This window comes from Tinamus guttatus, unplaced genomic scaffold (genome assembly GCF_059628265.1).
Source record: "Tinamus guttatus ecotype Peru unplaced genomic scaffold, ASM5962826v1 Tinamus_guttatus_pri_ptg000203l, whole genome shotgun sequence".
Lineage (NCBI taxonomy): Eukaryota > Metazoa > Chordata > Aves > Tinamiformes > Tinamidae > Tinamus > Tinamus guttatus.
Window position 1 is genome coordinate 94,940 of NW_028288737.1, and position 16,559 is coordinate 111,498.

Here is a 16,559-nt window from a genome sequence, read left to right on the forward strand (position 1 = left end):
ACACCAAAAGACTCCCTAGAGTCTCCTAAACACTCCTATGCCATCTGGCACCTAAGAAAACAAAGAGGATGAAACAAACAAGACTGAAAGCCTGAAGTATTTTATCCAAACTCTAGAATTAGGTTATTTAGACCTATCTAAGCCTTTACGTAGATATATATGCATGGAGACCATGTAATTATTTAAAATATGTCTGCCATGTGGCATTCATTTTAAAAAGCTTTAAATTCATTCCAAAAATAACAGCTCATTGTTTCTAAAGCATTTGAAACATCTGGATTAAAAATACTTATTGAAATACCCGACAAGATTCCAGGGAAATCCATACTTTCATTTCTTAGAAGATAAATGCCTAGAAGAGCATCTAACAAATTCCTATTCACTGGAAATTTTGAAAATGTTTTGTTTCATTCAGTTAAGACCATTCCCCCAAAACCAAAATTCTCATTAATTAAAAAATGCTGCTTTACACTCAGCTACAAGGGTGTGCTCCCAATCTGAAGAGAAAGCTGTGACCTAACATATTTTTGTTCATCACTGGTGTCTCTACTCATCACATGTCTCGACTTGGAGGTGCTTTTAGATCTGAATCATAACAAGCAGGAATCCGTAAGGGGAATTACTATTAGGAGAGATTACCCAAGAGAGCAATTTTTATATTCAGGAAGGAATTTGCATCATTTTAAAAGGTTTGTACAAAAAGTCTGCAAGGTCATAGTCTGTGTTTACACATTTTCAATTACATTTTGTCTAAATTTCACTATTATGAGACAAGAATCAGGTCCGCACGTCGTTGGTGTGTTTTCTACAGACTTTACTTGTACTAATTAGCTAGTTGCCCTCCTAGGAACAGCGGATGTTTGTGCTGTTTTGATGTGATATTTGTGGATGTTTTAAATTGAAAACTCTAGACACACATCAAAATAAGCAGAGTCCAAAGCTATGAGAGCACCTACCACGTGAGCACCTTCACGAGGCTGCTGGAGCATTGGAGGACGTGTGCACGTGGTACCTCAGGAATACTGGTGCTTTGACCGTTCCCACACAGCTCCGTAAGCAGCTGCTCAGCAAACAGCAAATTTGCCTTCCGAGAAAGAGAGAAAAGTGATGCTCATTACTAGCAACTGCTTCGTGCCTGATGTAACCCGCGTTCCCTGTTGCGGAGAAAGCAGCGTGTGCCTTGCAGACAGGGCTTCTACCAGCACAATTAGTCACAACTCCAAAAAAAAAAAAAGAAATCTGCTTTTGATCAAGCCGAAACACAGTTTGTGCATCTTTGGTGGGGGGCTGAGGCGCTGTCCCCAAGTACTGAGCGTAACTTCTCAGTTGCTGACCAGAACCTTGAAACATCTCAGATGCAGCGGGAATTCACAGGAGGATGTTGCCCTGCTGTGTGAGAGGACGGCAGGCAAAGATGATATTTCTGTATAGAGCAATGTCACGTACAGACCACCCACACATGCAAAATGCTCACTAGAGATATTCCATGCGTGGTGTTTACTCCTCCATTGTCTCCTGAACTGCACAGACTAGTTGAAAATTAAGATATTATTTCCATTTTCCCAGTTCTCGTTAATATAATTACCATTACTTCCAGTAATGTTTGGTAGATTTAAAATACATATATATAAATGTACTTCATGTTATAAAACAATTAGATAAAATGCTCTGCATGTAAGTTCCAATGTAATGTCGTTATTATAATTTGCAACTTAGATTTCAGTAATCTAATCTATAATTGAATCTATTAGTGATTCACTTCTCTGAACAAAGACTTCCCAGATAAATTTTCTCTTAGCGGGAGGTGGAAGGTAAAAGAGTGGGAGGTAAAAGGACGAGAAGGGAAATTTTTAATGCTACCCTGAGAGACATACATACAAGTTTAAACAACACAATCATTGAATTATTTCATTGGAATCTCCTTGCAAAGATACTCACCATTTATTCCACTTGCTTTGAGAGAACTGTGCATACTCTGAATTAATATTGCATAATGTTAATGCGTATTTGATAGTGGGTTTAGATGCAATGGTTGATGACGTTATCTCCTCCAGCTACCTGCCTCATCTGACTTTGCAAGGTTGAGGGAAGTCAATGATCCTTAGCACTCTATATGGGACCAAGAAATACAGGTATCACAGGGTTTGTGTTGTTCCCCAGGGAAAAGCCATGGAACAGAGCATAGGTATGGCAGAGGTTCACAAATAATATAACCCATTTCTAGCTTTACCACTGCTGGCATCATAAAAAAAAAAAAAAAAACTGGATCTAGAAATTAGGTTGTGCATTTATTACATCTCATAACATTATGTATAAGACCTTACCAATGTGCCAAGAGAAAAGGCATGTAAAATCAACAGTGTAGTGATTACAATATGCAGTAGAAATGCAAAGGTAACAACTTATGGAGGTAGGCGGTAGCCTGTGGTAGTCAAATATGTGCTCTCTTCCTCACAGAAGAGAGCACTTCTAAGAATCTAGTCACAAGACTCAACTAAATCTTTTTTAAATCGGAAAGAAAAAAAAAAAAGGATATTCATATTGCTTGCAGTTAGGATATAAGAAAATCCTTAGCTTCTCCTCTGCACTCCTCCTTTCTTTTTCAGTGATTCAGGGAGGTCAGTAAAGAGGGAAACAGCCATCTCAGACAAAGAAAATCCATTTTGAGTGAATAGGGCTTCCAAAATCAGTGAAGAAGGGCTAGAAGTTAGCTGAGATGCTGAGGTGACTTTTGAAGATATTTATTGATAAATATAATCTTAACAACATGCTTTGCTACTTTATCTGTAACTTCGTTTCATTACTGCAAGACACTGTTTTTTGATCAAATACATTATTTTATCTTTGGATTCTGTCTCTGAGTGATCTGCCACATAACCAAGACATTTCTCATCTGAAAGTGTGACACATTAAAAAATGGTGAACTAGGACCCCTTACCAAGTGTTTTTCTTCGTGGCAAATCACTGTGTCTGCCGCTAAAGAAGCTGCAGCGGTCTGTTTGACAAAAACTATCACAAGGTTTTGAAAAATAAAATAGCATCTTCTCATATTTAGGGAACTCTCTTTGCATGCAGCAAGACAGTGTGAAAAAAAAAAACATTCAAAAGACTCCGAGAATTTGATACACCCATTTGAATACTGAACACATACTGTACAAGTGAGCTTCCTACCAAAGTTATTAATTCCAGTAAGTAGTAGTGTTGTGGCTTGAACTGCTGGAACTGTTCCACTGGCTCAAATGAGATATTAAAGACTTGGACATCATTCCAACTGGAAAACTTCTGTTATGGATCCTTCTTTGGCTCTGTTTGCTTTCCTTTGAGAAAAAAACTGGTGTGGCAGTTGTAGCAATTCATATGCCATGAGGACATAAATTACAGGTTTTAAATGACTGCACCAAATACCATGCATTCAGAAAACATAGTTGGATAACAATGTTTTTTCTTTTTAGGGTCTTTACTTTGGTGAATCAGTTGCAAATGCATTATTATAACCCTTTATCAAAGACAAAAGGAAAGATACATTTTACATTCCCTACTGTATTTCCTTTCTTTTTTTTTCCCTTTTTTTTCTCATTAAGTAATCAAACTGCCTGACAAATTAGCAATTTCTTCAGGGCTGCTTGCCACCAACAAGCAAAGTCTGGTTCCTCCTGGTGTAAGTGGAGAACTGCAAAACTTTATCTAGTATTCCCTGGTCGTTAAAGGGTTCAATGTCTTCATAAACTAGCAAGCATGCTAGTTTACACCTTCCTCTACACAGCGTGGCCCAGAACACCTCAGCAAAGACTGCAGCCACACTTTCATGGAGCCCTGCCACTGAAACAGTGACTCACACAATGTGGCTCCTACAGGGTTGCTGGTTATCTCAACAGGATGCGCTTATACGGGAAGCTGTTAGAAATCAGATATATTAGTGTCAATTTAAAAACAGGCAAAGATATCATGAATCTTGCACAGAGCTACCCCAAGAGCACTGGGAAGACAAAAGTGATGTTGAAGGCTCACTGCCATGTGGTGGATTTGAGCTGCTATGAAATTGGTTACAATTATTTTTAAATAACTATTACAGCTAGTAAAAGAAAGCCCTTCCATGTTACAGGCACTTCAAGTTGTCTCATGCAGAAAAATAAATTACAAAATAGATTAAATTTTAAATCACATTGCCAAAAAAGTTTATAATTTTGTTTCAAACTAACCCCCGCCCCCCCCCCAAAAAAAAGAGGCAAACACCATTTGGAGATATTTATGCCCATGAAAATAAATACAATTTCTATGTCCAGATGCTGGGTATCCCTGGTGAAAAATGGAACATAAAATTGAAAACACAAATTTATAACAGAAACATTGACTGATATTGCTCAGCACAAAATCATTTTCTGTCAAAATAGTATTTTCTTCCAAGAAATTGCCCTAACAAATAACAGTGATATGAGTAGTGCATGGTGATTTTTTCAGCTTAATTCAAAGAATGTCCTTAATTTTTTAATGTGGAAGATAAGCTTGAGCACCGACGAAAATAACATGTATAATCAAGGAGGGAGTCACTATAATACAGAGTCTGTGCTATAGACAAGTTATAGGATCCTGATCATAGGCTTTCATACCTATGAGAGAACCTGAATTAAAGACATACCGAGCAACATAAAGCTGCTTTTCAAACTAGACACCTTTCTAACCATCATGCATGTAATACTTTGATATAGTAACTGTAAGCTAGAGCAGAGCAGCCCTAATAAATCTCAGGGGGAAATCATATGATAATTTGATAAACTAGTGAGCTTCAAATATTGGAACTCCCTGTAAGTTTTTAATGTAAAATCTTTGCATCATTTGTAGGCAGTTTCTATATATGAACACACAGTTTCTAGTGAAAAATCCCAAATCTGACTATAGAACAGATTTCTGAAATAATGCTTAGCCTTTCCCTTCTGACTTGGCCAAGAATTTCTTCTACCCAGAAGTTCAAACTGTAGCATTTGATCAGGGCAGTCACTTACCCTAGGCGGAGCTGGGTTGTCCTTCTTATAAAAGCAAAATTACTGCTTCCATCATTCCTGCACTTTTACTGCATGGCCATTTTTTAACACACTTTGGACGCTACCGCTGTTGTGGATCTGTGGCTCATAGACTCATCTAGCCAAATACCAGTCTGCTAGGTCTGCTTGCACTTCTGCCACTGTTGCTGCTTCAAGTACATTTAATTTGCTATAAACATTTTATTTAAAAAAAAATTATTAATTTTGTTTTATGCCAAAATACTGCAGGGAGGGAGGAATCAGTAGTATAACCGAAGAAAGGTATTTGGACTGACAAGCACTTTCAATGATGACAGCTTTCACCTTCCCCTGAACAAGGAAGACAGATGTGTGGAATAGTAAGGCTCCTCTGTACCCACACAGACTACATGAACCCTCTTTCATTCTTACCATCAGAGCCTTTTGTTCAGCTTTCCCTGCTCCCTGCCAGAAGCCAAAAGTGTGCCCAGCCCTTCTGGGTTTCCATTCCTATCCAGCTCTTTGGGGGAAGGGAGGATCCACTTGTCCTTTAGGCCTTGAGCCATAAAACTTAAATCAGGAATGATATGTTCCCATGCTCTCACACCCTGGCAAGCTTAAGCACATTACAGCTTTATTCCTTAAAGGCTAATATTGATATGGAGTGTATTTGTGAATAAAATCACCTCAGGGAAGAACTTGTTCTTCATCTACCAATATCTGAAATGATTCTCAGAAAAGCAGCACAAAACAGATCATTTCCAATAAGTGATACTTAGATAATTTCCAGTGAATGACCCAAAAAAATGAGAATGTGGAGGAACGAGCACTTAGTCCACACCAGAGTGGTACTAAAGTTAATTGTTAGGCCAAGGTCACTGGGCAAACACCATTTAAAGTTACCTTATGCGGTCTTTTCTGTTTAGATGTGCGAGCACCAAGAGCCTTGTATTTGCTGTGCAGGCAATACTGTACAGAGTACACAGCTTGCTCCAGGGGACCAAAAGCAATGCTGAGATCAGAACTGCCGTGGATACCAGCTCCCTCGGGATGACTCCTTTTTGCCAGCACAGCAAGGGGTTTATCGAGTTAAGGCAGGCAATTTACCAGGAGAACACTGAAATAACTATTTGATTGTATTTATGCTAAGCCCGAAGACAATAACAACATCCCACACACTCCAGCAGCTCTGTTATCCCACTGTGAGCATGTCTCATGATATTTCAAGAGTTTACATGTCTATATAGGGGTCTGGGGTTGACTGCACAGCTAGTACATAACTGGAAGATGCTATTGGCAATAGAATAAATGATTTTTTCTAATAAGTGTTCTGAGTTTATGTTTTAAATACTATTTTCCTCCACAGACCTTCGTAACTGTAGTCTTGGGCTTATTCTGGGCTTAGTTCCCAGGAAATAGAGAACTGGTACAACATTTTCAGAATATTTGCAGTAACAAAATAATACTCAAAGATCAAAAGGTGGCATTTTTTCCAGAAACGCCCTGATTTACCAGTTAAAGCTCTTGTAATCCACATGTAAATCACAATTAATAAAGTTACTTTATTTTTTCTATGAGCTGTCTCTAGACACTGTTTTGCATTACAGTGTCTAAACATAATTGCTGCCATAAAACCCTCTCTCCTAATACTGTAAGTTGCTTTCATAGTCTCACCTACATCTCCAGTTGTCATAAGCAAGCACAAACAAAAGTTTTGATACACAGCTGCATATCAGAAAATCAGAAATCATGAGCTTTTGTTCCAAAAATACCTGCATCCTTCTCCAGACTCACATGTGCCTCAGTGAGCAGCCTGGGTCCTTGGCTGCCGGAGGTGTCCTTGGCCGCAAGCGTGATGTCTTCTCACGCCACAGGGCAGAGACCTCCAAGCCTTGCCCGGCCTTTGTCCTAGAACAAAGGAAAAATAATGTGTCACTGGCCAACTCAGTCCTGCGCCTCTGGACCGCAGCAGGGCAGTGGCAGAGGCTTCTTCTGCCTGGGATCCATGTCTGGGGCTGTGAGCTGCTGATGGAGAAGGGGAAAAATAAGGGACACTGGGCTGCAATAAGTTATGTCATTTGCCTGCATTTTCGGGCCATTCAGCTAGTATGTGCCCGGACAGAAGTCTGCTCAAGGTTAAAAATCAGTGAGGAAGCAGTATGTTTTCCTTTTTTTTTTTAAGGTTTGTTATTTGGCAGAGAGTTTCTGATCTTCTGTTTACTTTCCTACACACAGCTCGTGCAAGATTACACTTCCCAGAGGCCCAGAACACTTTTTGTCCTTTGAAACATAGATTTAAAGAAATATATAAGAATCTTCACATTGAGGATGGGCACATAAATTCTTCTCTGCTCTCCTAAATCAGAAACATAAATCACAGATGTTGTCCTGTTTATATTTCACAAAAAACACATGTAGTGTGATTATTAATGAGAGAACACCTGTAAAATGACCTGACCCTCAGTCTGGTAAGTACAGCTCCAGAAAAGCTAATCCCTACATATTTTTCAAAGTTTGGATTCTCCATTTGAGTAAAAATTATTGAACATTTCACTCAGGTGCCTGGGAAAATATGCTATGAACTTACTGGTGTATGACATCCCATCAACTATGCTTCAGCTGCATGTCACACACAGTCCCCAAAAGGGTATAAAACATAAATAAAAATAAGATTTTGATTACATAATATGAGAGAGAACCTTAGCCACTGGATTTAGAGCACTTTACTGAATCACAGCCCCTAGACAGGAGAAGAATGCAACAGCTGGTGGCAGGTATTTGGATGTGGAAAACAGAAACGTGTTTCTGACGGTGACTGAGCACTGGAACAGAACTGTGGCTGTGGAGTCTCCTTGCCTGGAGATACTCAAACCTACCTGGATGTGATCCTGTGCCATGTGCTGTAGGTGTCCCTGCTTGTGTTGTCCCTACTTGGACTAGATCTCCAGAAGTCCTTCCCACCTCAAGCCTTCTGTACTTCTGTGTTTCAAAGAACCACACATGTACCTTGCACCTAATGCCAACCGCCCCTTGTCCCTGTGCTTTGTGACCATGAAACAGCACCATGAGGGGGAACGCAGGCTCAGCTCACCCTCCACCATGGCCACAGTCACAGCAGCAGACGCATCTCTTCAGCCTGGGGCTTTAGGTGGCACTGGGGCCAGGCCTCGTCACAAGTCCCCTGCGCAGTGTGTAGCAAACGGTGGACAGAGAGGCTGCAAGTCCTCCTGAGCATGAGCAGTTTCTTCCCCTTTTTTGTCCTAATTAACACCAACCATTCTGCAATCCCCTCGCACTAATCCCGGAGACACGGTCAGAGGCGTGAAGGGCGGCTTGCCTGCCTCAAGAGCTAAAAGCACTTCTCTATTATGCTAATCAGTAAAGCAGATTTCCCTGAAGCTTGAGCAACTGAGCCCTTGCTAAACTTCGCATGACCTTTAAATTTGCTAAATGCTTGTGAAGCTGTTTCATAAGGGGCTTTCTTTTTGAAGCAATCACAGAGGATTGGTGTGCTTTGCATTTCTGCATTTCTGCTTTTACGATTGCAACAGGGATATGACTTAGAGTGATTTGTCTGACATGTCTGTATTTTCATACTTCTGCTTTTTGAAACACGCAGCATGTAAAAGCTGAATCATGTGGCGCTGCATGGCGTGTGGTAGCCTTAAAGCACGCACTAAATACAGCCCTTTGCATCCTCACAGCACAACACTGAGTCGAAGGCTTACAACTGCCCTTGCGCTGCCGATTACAGTTAAGCAGTAGTATTTTTTTTATAGGGGAAATATGACTGTTCAGTCTTTTTATCACACTTGGCAGCAAACAACAGCCGGCAGCTACTTCAGGAGTTAAGCAGAGGCTTTCTGGCCGCGCAACCCACCCACCCTCCACAACCACCCCCAAGCAGCCGTTAACGGCTGCCACCTGCGCACGCCTGCCCCGTGACGTCACCCCAGGTGCTTTCCCACCCACTCGGCGGGGCGTGGCCCCGCGGGCCGGTAGGCGGGGGCGCGCATGCGCGCGGCGCCGGCGGCCGCGGGAGCCGTTGTGAGCGTATGTGCGTGCGCGGGCGGCGGCGGAGCGAGGCGCGCTTGCCGCTCCCGGCGGGGTAATGAGCGTGAGGGGCTCCGGCGGCCACCCTCGCCTCGGGCGCCATGTCTGCCGCCATCGAGCAGGAGTTCCAGGAGACCGACGCCGCTAACGACTGGCAGGCACGTTATCTGGTGAGACAAGGGCGGCGCCGGCGCTTCCGCCAGCCGTGAGGAGCAGGGCGGGAGGGGGGCGGTCGGCGCGCGGCGCCCGTTGCCGGCGGGAGCCCCTGGGCTGGCGGCGGAAGTCGCTGGGCCACGCTCGCGTTCAGGTGCGTGCAGCGAAACTGCGGGCGCGCAGCGCGCATGCGCCGCGGGGACGATCCCCCCCCCCAGCGGAGGGGTTGGTGAGGGTAGGGGTGCGCGCATGCGCGGTGCGGCCTTTGCTGGCGGCGCGGCGTGCGGGCAGCCCGTGGGGCGCGCTGCGCATGCGCGGCGGCGCCGCGGAGGGGCGCCTCGGCTTCCGCCTCGCTCTGGGGCCTCCCGCGTGTCGCAGCCGCCTGCGCGGCCCGGCCGTTGGGCACGAAATAAGCTGCGTTCTTCGTTTACTGCTCCGTTTATTCACCTGTGTTCCTCCGGAACAGCGCTAGTCAGCAACGGCCACCATGGTGTTCTTGGCGTCCATTGCCTAAAACGAATTTATAAATGCTGTTAAGTCTCTGCAGTTATTTGAGCCAATGCATATTTTTACACTGCTCTTTAACAACTTATTTTTTTTTTAAAAAGGATTCCATGTCCTACTTTCACGTCATACTTTTTCTCTGTTAAATCATCCAAACACTGAATCTAAGTATATGTGTATTTCAAATATGTTATTTCCACAATCCAGTGTTATGTACTGTGGAATAGAGGGGAGGAAAAAAAAAAAGCCGTGTAGAATTGTGGAATTACAGTGATAAAAGTGTGGGAAGATTTGTGCAAGGAGTATTTTCGTGAGGTGAAAATGTGCTTGGATATTATGTATGGCATATCCAGACTGAATAAATAGGGTTATTTAGCTTTCATAAGTCATGCTAATGATACTCAATTATGCTTGAAGAACTAAACCCAAGAGGAAATTTTATTATGGATTTTTGTTAGTTTTGCCTACAGCTATATTGTAAAATTTTCTTGAAGAAAAATTTTGCATTAACATCTTACCACTAACTGGTTTTGTAGGTCTGCAAGCTCAGGAAACTTTCAATATACTTAATGTAAATGTTTTGTATTTAAAACCAGAGAATACAAATCTGGTAAACCAAAAAAGGGAAATGTTCTTTCATGTTTTTACATAGCACAGACTTGCAGAAGGTAATCTAGTCAATGACTACTTAAGCCGAATTTCCATGTGGTATGTGTTTTCCTATGGCAGTGGTGCATAAGAACCACAGATATTTGTGATAAGAGGTAGAAGTTCTCCAAAGAAAAGTTCTGAAGATTTAAAAAAAACTCAATGAATGTTAAGCTTTTCTTGCTCTTTCTCCTGCACTCCAGCTCTGTATATTTGCTGTTCAGTTCCATATGCTTGAGAAGCGTTGAGCTAAAAATACTTACATTTTTGGGTATTTGTTCATACTGCTGGAGCTTCTGTCCAGTCGGAATTAAAGACAGAACAAGTAACACTTTCCCAGATTTTTCCTATGCAAGTTTTTCTTGTGTAAACTCCCTTACGTGACAATTTGTGAAGGCTGGATCCCATTAAGGGAAACTGATTTTAGAGCTGGTCTTCCTTAGATTTACTTCTCTGGAGCAAAGTCCTTTCGCCCCCCATTACTGTAATAGAGTTTCTAACTGGTCTAATGTCTCGTGGCCAAACTACAGGTCCCTTGTTTTGCACAGAGGATGTTGACATGTTTAAAAACAAAACATGTTCTGTCATTTTTATGGAATAATACACAGCATACATATATTGGGAACTCCAGAGAGTGCGTGACAGATATTTTTGACCGTGGGAATGGTTGCTCCCAAAGCTCGTAAGATTTTTTGAACTAGAGAAGACAAGCTACAATGTGCTCTGTCAAAATAATAATAATAATAAATGTATTCAAGTGATTCTTATGCAAGGATGCAAAAAAATATTGCTGCTCTTTGTCATGATTTAGGGTCTTTTTAAATTGTTGCTGCATTAAAATAAAATCACACAACAAACACTAACAGATGGAGTTTTTTGTGTATATTGGATACCTGTGGAAGACCTCTTTTGTTGGTGTTGGTTATTTGGAGTATGCAGAGGACTATTAGAAGTTTGAGGAGGTCTTATTTGTTTAAAGGAATCTTAAATGATTGCATATAGCAATAAAACTTCAGAATGTATGCATAGTACTACTCCTTAGTATAGTGTGAAAATCTGTGTGTTTGAATGCCTTCCAAATGGAGATTATCAAAAGGTTTACATTAATCCCTGGGAGGGAAGCAGGCTGTGATCTCTTATTGATGTAGGTGGGCAGCTGTAAATTTAGAAATTTTCCCTCATATTAACTATAGCTGTCTGGATCAAACCATCAAACCTTGTGCAGTAGTCTTGTGGCTGCTACATCAGCCATAGGGTTTATTAATTCCATTATTTTTGTGCAGATTTATGCCTCAATAGGTGTAGAGGAGCTATTGGTACACTGCTGTTTATGTGACTCCCATGCTGCCATGGGAAATGAGTGCAAGTTGGAGGTGAACTGTAAGCATAACAAATGCTTGATATTCCCTTTGTTCCTGCTTCAACAACTGCTTCCCAAATGGGTAGCACCGCAAGGCTAGCACAAGTGTAAATGTAGGAAGGTCTAAATGTCTAAATGCCAGCAGGTTGGCCAAGAAAGAGGCACAGGTTTTCTGAGTGAAAATAAGTTATAATAAAGGTTGTTTTTAAAATGCTGGTAATTAATAACCTTGAGAGTCTTGCAGAACACTAGCCTTAGTCTGCTTGCTGGTTATAACTAAATTGATTTTTTTTCTTCTGAAGGAAATTCGACATAAATCCAGTGACTACCCTCACAAAGTTGCAAAATACCCAGAAAACAGAAATCGAAACCGATACAGAGATGTTAGTCCGTGTAAGTGTGTCTTGTTTTGTTTTATCCTGTTCACTTCTAAATGCCATAGCTGGTTGTATAGCTAATAGATCATAATCCTTGTAAACTGTGTTTTTCTGTAGGTATATGTCCTTCGATAAGTGTTTTCTATTATACAGTTTTTTTTTTTTATGAAAGTGAGAAAAATCTGCTGTTTAAAACCCATTGTGATTGGTGAATTAGGGCTAACTGTAAATATGAGTTGCTAGTATACACATAAATATACATATAAAATAAATACAATTTAAAATATGGTTTTTGTTGTAGGGAAACTGTTTGATTTAGCCTTGCTCTATCTGTCTTAAAACAATCAAGATACCAACAGCTGCTGAGCACAAAGCTTAACATTAATAAGCAGTGACTAACTTAGACGATTTAATTCAGGGCTCCTTAGACAACTCAAACAACACTTCTGGAATAGGGTTGTATGGAAAAACATCATTGAACTTGTACTAGTGCTTTAAAAGCTACCTGAGAGTTTTATTTTGTTCGTTCCTCAGAATGCATGCGTGAAATAATTTTGTAGTTCTCTCAGTGTAAGTAAATGATGGGATGTAGTGCTTTATGTTTTACCCCTACCATAAAATGTGCTTGATAGTGTAAGGATCCAGTTGTGAAGACAACTGTTTTTACCAAATTCTTCAGTATTGGAAATGTTGCAGACTTCAACAGAAGCTGTACCAGCAACTCTATTCCAAAATCTCGAGGAAAACGTCTACAACAGGATTACCTATATGCCGTTATAGCTGGAGTAAGCTATTAAAAATAACTTTCAAAAGAACTAAGAAAAAATTTGAGTGTAGCCTTAACTTTTCTACAAATTCTGAAGTCAGGACAAGTGAAAATGCTTATGTATCTTTTAATATCAAGTTTCCCAGAGCAGGAAAGACTTAAAAGCTCTCATTATTTGAGCTGGCCTTCCTGAAGGGTTGTTGGTGTGTTGGGGCTTTTTTTTTTTTTTTTTTTTTGGGGGGCGGGGGAGGGAGGCCCTCACATGAAGTACCTATGGTAAGACGTGGAGAAGTGCTGAACTCCTTATTTCCAGTAGAAATTCGTGGTACCAGCATGTGCATAACACTTCTCAATATGAGCCTGCAAGGGTTCAATCCAAGTCCCAGTGGTCAGATGCAGAGCTGCTTGTTGCCTGCCGGGCTGCTGCTCGAGCGCTGCCTTGCAGCATGTAGGCACAGCAAACGGGTTCTGCCAGGCTTAGTGCTCAATCTAAATGCCATACTGTGATGTAACTGAAGTCTGTGCAAAGCCTATATGGTACAGTCCAATTTGAGAAATGTGCACTTATGAAGGAGATAGCTCAAGGGTCATTAACTTGAGCTTCATGCTCAGCAGATGCTTAGATGTTTATTTTTTTCTGGACCTTAGCTGATGTATGTGGTGCTACTTCAGTGCCTCAGGCTTGCGGTTACAGCACAGAGTTAGTTTCTTACCTGTGATAAAGTTACAGAAATTGAATGCAGCGTGATCCATTTTCATACCTACATTGAGACAGAGGGCTGTAAGAAGAGAAGGTAAGAAACGAAACTTCAGTCCATGACATCCAGCCTTTTTTCCTGGGTTCAGTAATTTCTGTGACTGAATTTGTATTCATGTATTTACATTCCATCCCATCCCTAAAGCTGGTTCTTACGCACAACTGCAAAGAGACAGCTTGCACTTCAAGTGTTTGCTGTTTTTTCAAACTCGGATTTTTCTTGTTAATGGAATGCCTTTCACAGTACTCAAGGCTGTATCCAATTGCCTTCCTCCGAGCTGTTGTGACAGAGCCTGGTTTTAAAACACTAGCTTAGTCAGGAGGGAGTTTATTGCATCATGATATTAATCCTTTGGCCTTTTACGACAACAAGGAGACAATTAAATCTAGTCTCGAAGTGGTAGGTTTGTTTAAAAAGGGATAAAATTTACTGCATCTTAGTTGACTTGAAGAGTACCATGATGTCTGACCTAAAGTGATGAGCTTTATGAAGCATTTCTCAGTTTTTAGCATGTGTGAAAGACAAGAAGGTTCAAATTGGGCCACTAAGGCACTAGGGACAAGGCTTTATTAGGAGAAAAGAGCAAAGCACTGTTTCAGAAATAATTGTTATTGAATTTCAAATCTGTGTGCTAGCAAAAATGATTCATAATTGTTTCTGTAAGGGTGGGAGTTGGGAGGAGAAAGAGACCTGGAAGGAAATATGTAACAAAAACATTCCAAGATAGTGGTGCATAAATTCCAAAGCAATTGGGGTAAAAGCTCTGTGATTCGGTCCTTGTGGTGAACACATCATATCATGGTGCACGTGTGCAAGGAACTGGCATTGCAGAAATACAAGTAGATCTTACACATTCTAACTTTTCAGTCCTTGACTTTACAAATGTAATGGCTACTTAACGGTGTTTATATGAAATACTGATAGTGATAATCACTGTGATAATTAAAGACCTTCAGAACTACTTGTGAGAAGCAGATGCTCCAGTTTAAGGGTTAGAAAATGTTTGATAGTTAAAGCTGCTATGATCTAGCTGTTTAAGTAAGCATGTTAGAAATATATTAGAAACAGTTTGATTAAAATGATTTATTTCTGCATGACAGTAATAAAATGATTTGTTAAACTGGATAGCAGCCTAGCCAGTCCAAAATCTGAGATGGCGTGGCTGTAAGAGGAAATGCAAAGATTATTTTGTCTTGTAGAAAGATCTGGACTATAGTACAGAAAAAAAAATGTTTTTTACTTGTCTTTTTATTCTGGTTAGTCTTTGCTGTTTTGCTCCGTTTCAACCGAAACAGCTAGGCAACAAACGATCAAAACAATCTGTAGCTGTTTACATACCTTTCTTAGGTGAAAGATGATTTCTGTTAGCTGTATAAGGCCAAGCATCTTTGGTCATTACAATTGATTGAATGTCTAGGGCATTTTAACTGTTTTTCTTAGTGCTCAGTTTTGTGGCTAGAGAGCTGTGGTGTGCAGAGGAAAGGTTTGGTACAGCAAGAGCAATTGCTAGTTACTGCCAGCCAAAGATAGTGTTCTGGTAGTTCAGTACAAGTCTAGAGTAGGGAGAGGAATATCTTGGCTATGTAGCAGTATTGAAACAGGAAGTTAATCTGAAATAGGTTTGGTTTGAGAGCCAGTCATTTCCTGACAGATGAAACCATTTCTCAGAAAACATTGTTAAGAGGAAAATAACTTTGGGGGCTATTACTTTTATTTGATACCTTTAATGAAACTCTTTAGATCTGTCATGAGTTTCTTTCTAAAGCTTATCCTCAGTTCACATCATAGTCACTAGATAGTTGCCCTAATGATTTTGTAATATGTAATATTGCATGTAATATGATTTTGTTTAGTGTCTCAGACTGACTGTAAGCACCTTCAGAGATCTCCTAGTCAGCTAACTGCTCCAAGATTTAGGAGCAGGAGGAAAATGCCCTTTGCAGAACTGAGATTTATTTTCTTGCTTTTGGTAGCAGTGGAGGGAGACACAAGTAAATTATTTAGTCCTCTTCTGTAATGTAGTTTGTAACCCATTTTCTTAGCTCAGCTGAATATTTTCAGCCAATAAATCATATTGCTGTTGGAAGATCTTGAGTAGGGATTTCTCCTATTTTCTTCCTTTAGCCATCCTGTAGTCTTTGTGCTGAATCTTTAAGTCATGAGTAGTCTTTGTTTCAGATCTTTAAACCCTAGGCTTGCACTTGGCATAGAGTATATGCCTGGGAGAGAGGACCATGAAGAGTATTGTGCTCTCTGGGGAACGGAGTGGGAGCTGATGTGGACAGTTTTATCCTCAATGCTGATTAAATGCTGGCACAAAAATGTTCCTTTTCAGTCTGCATACCATACCTCCGCAAATGGAGGGATGTTATGTCAAAAGTAAGTGAATGCATTTTTTTTTTTCTCACTGCTGCTATTGGAAGTTGATATTGATGGCATGCCATGGCTTTTAACGATTCTGTAAAAATATTTTATTGATAGCTTTCCAGAAGCATGATATAAGTAAGCTCAGTGAGCTGCTTTTGGAGAATTTCCTTCATTGGGGAAAGAGGGAAATCTTCTAGCATGTAGTGATGTAAGCTTTATATTAGTACATTACTTTTATTTTAGTCATGCTTAAGAGCATGAGGCTGCTATGCACTAGTGATGTGTGTCTGAGTACATCCCAGTTAGGAGCCAGGCCCTAATTAGTACTCTGTTAGGGCATTCATTGAGTACAGTGCGTGGCAGGAAGGTTGCTTACCTCTGCCTTAGGCTAACTCTGAAATTTGAGTTTGTAGGTGCAGTGCCAGTGCTGTAACTTGGATCCTTTAGCACTGAGGGTAGAGGAACAGATTCAGGTGAGTGAAATGAGGGGGAATCCCTAGGAGAGGAAAGGTCAGACTTGGTCACTCTGTTGGCTGCATGTTCTATTTATGGGTTCCTTTAATCTACTAAGTAGCA

At 40.8% G+C, this 16,559-nt stretch overlaps 1 protein-coding gene across 2 annotated transcripts in view; it reads left to right on the forward strand.

Moving 5' to 3' along the window:
* Positions 1 to 9,022: 9,022 nt before the first annotated feature.
* The window catches only part of PTPN2 (protein tyrosine phosphatase non-receptor type 2), a 28,377-nt gene continuing 20,840 nt past the window's right edge, over positions 9,023 to 16,559 (forward strand). Inside the window, exons 1-2 of one of the 2 annotated variants that reach the window (XM_088524060.1) lie at positions 9,023 to 9,220; positions 12,018 to 12,108. In XM_088524060.1, the coding sequence (XP_088380186.1) occupies positions 9,152 to 9,220; positions 12,018 to 12,108 (160 nt within the window). In that variant the 5' untranslated portion in view covers positions 9,023 to 9,151. The remainder of the gene's footprint in view (positions 9,221 to 12,017; positions 12,109 to 16,559) is intronic. The other variant, XM_088524061.1, reaches the window with a different exon arrangement.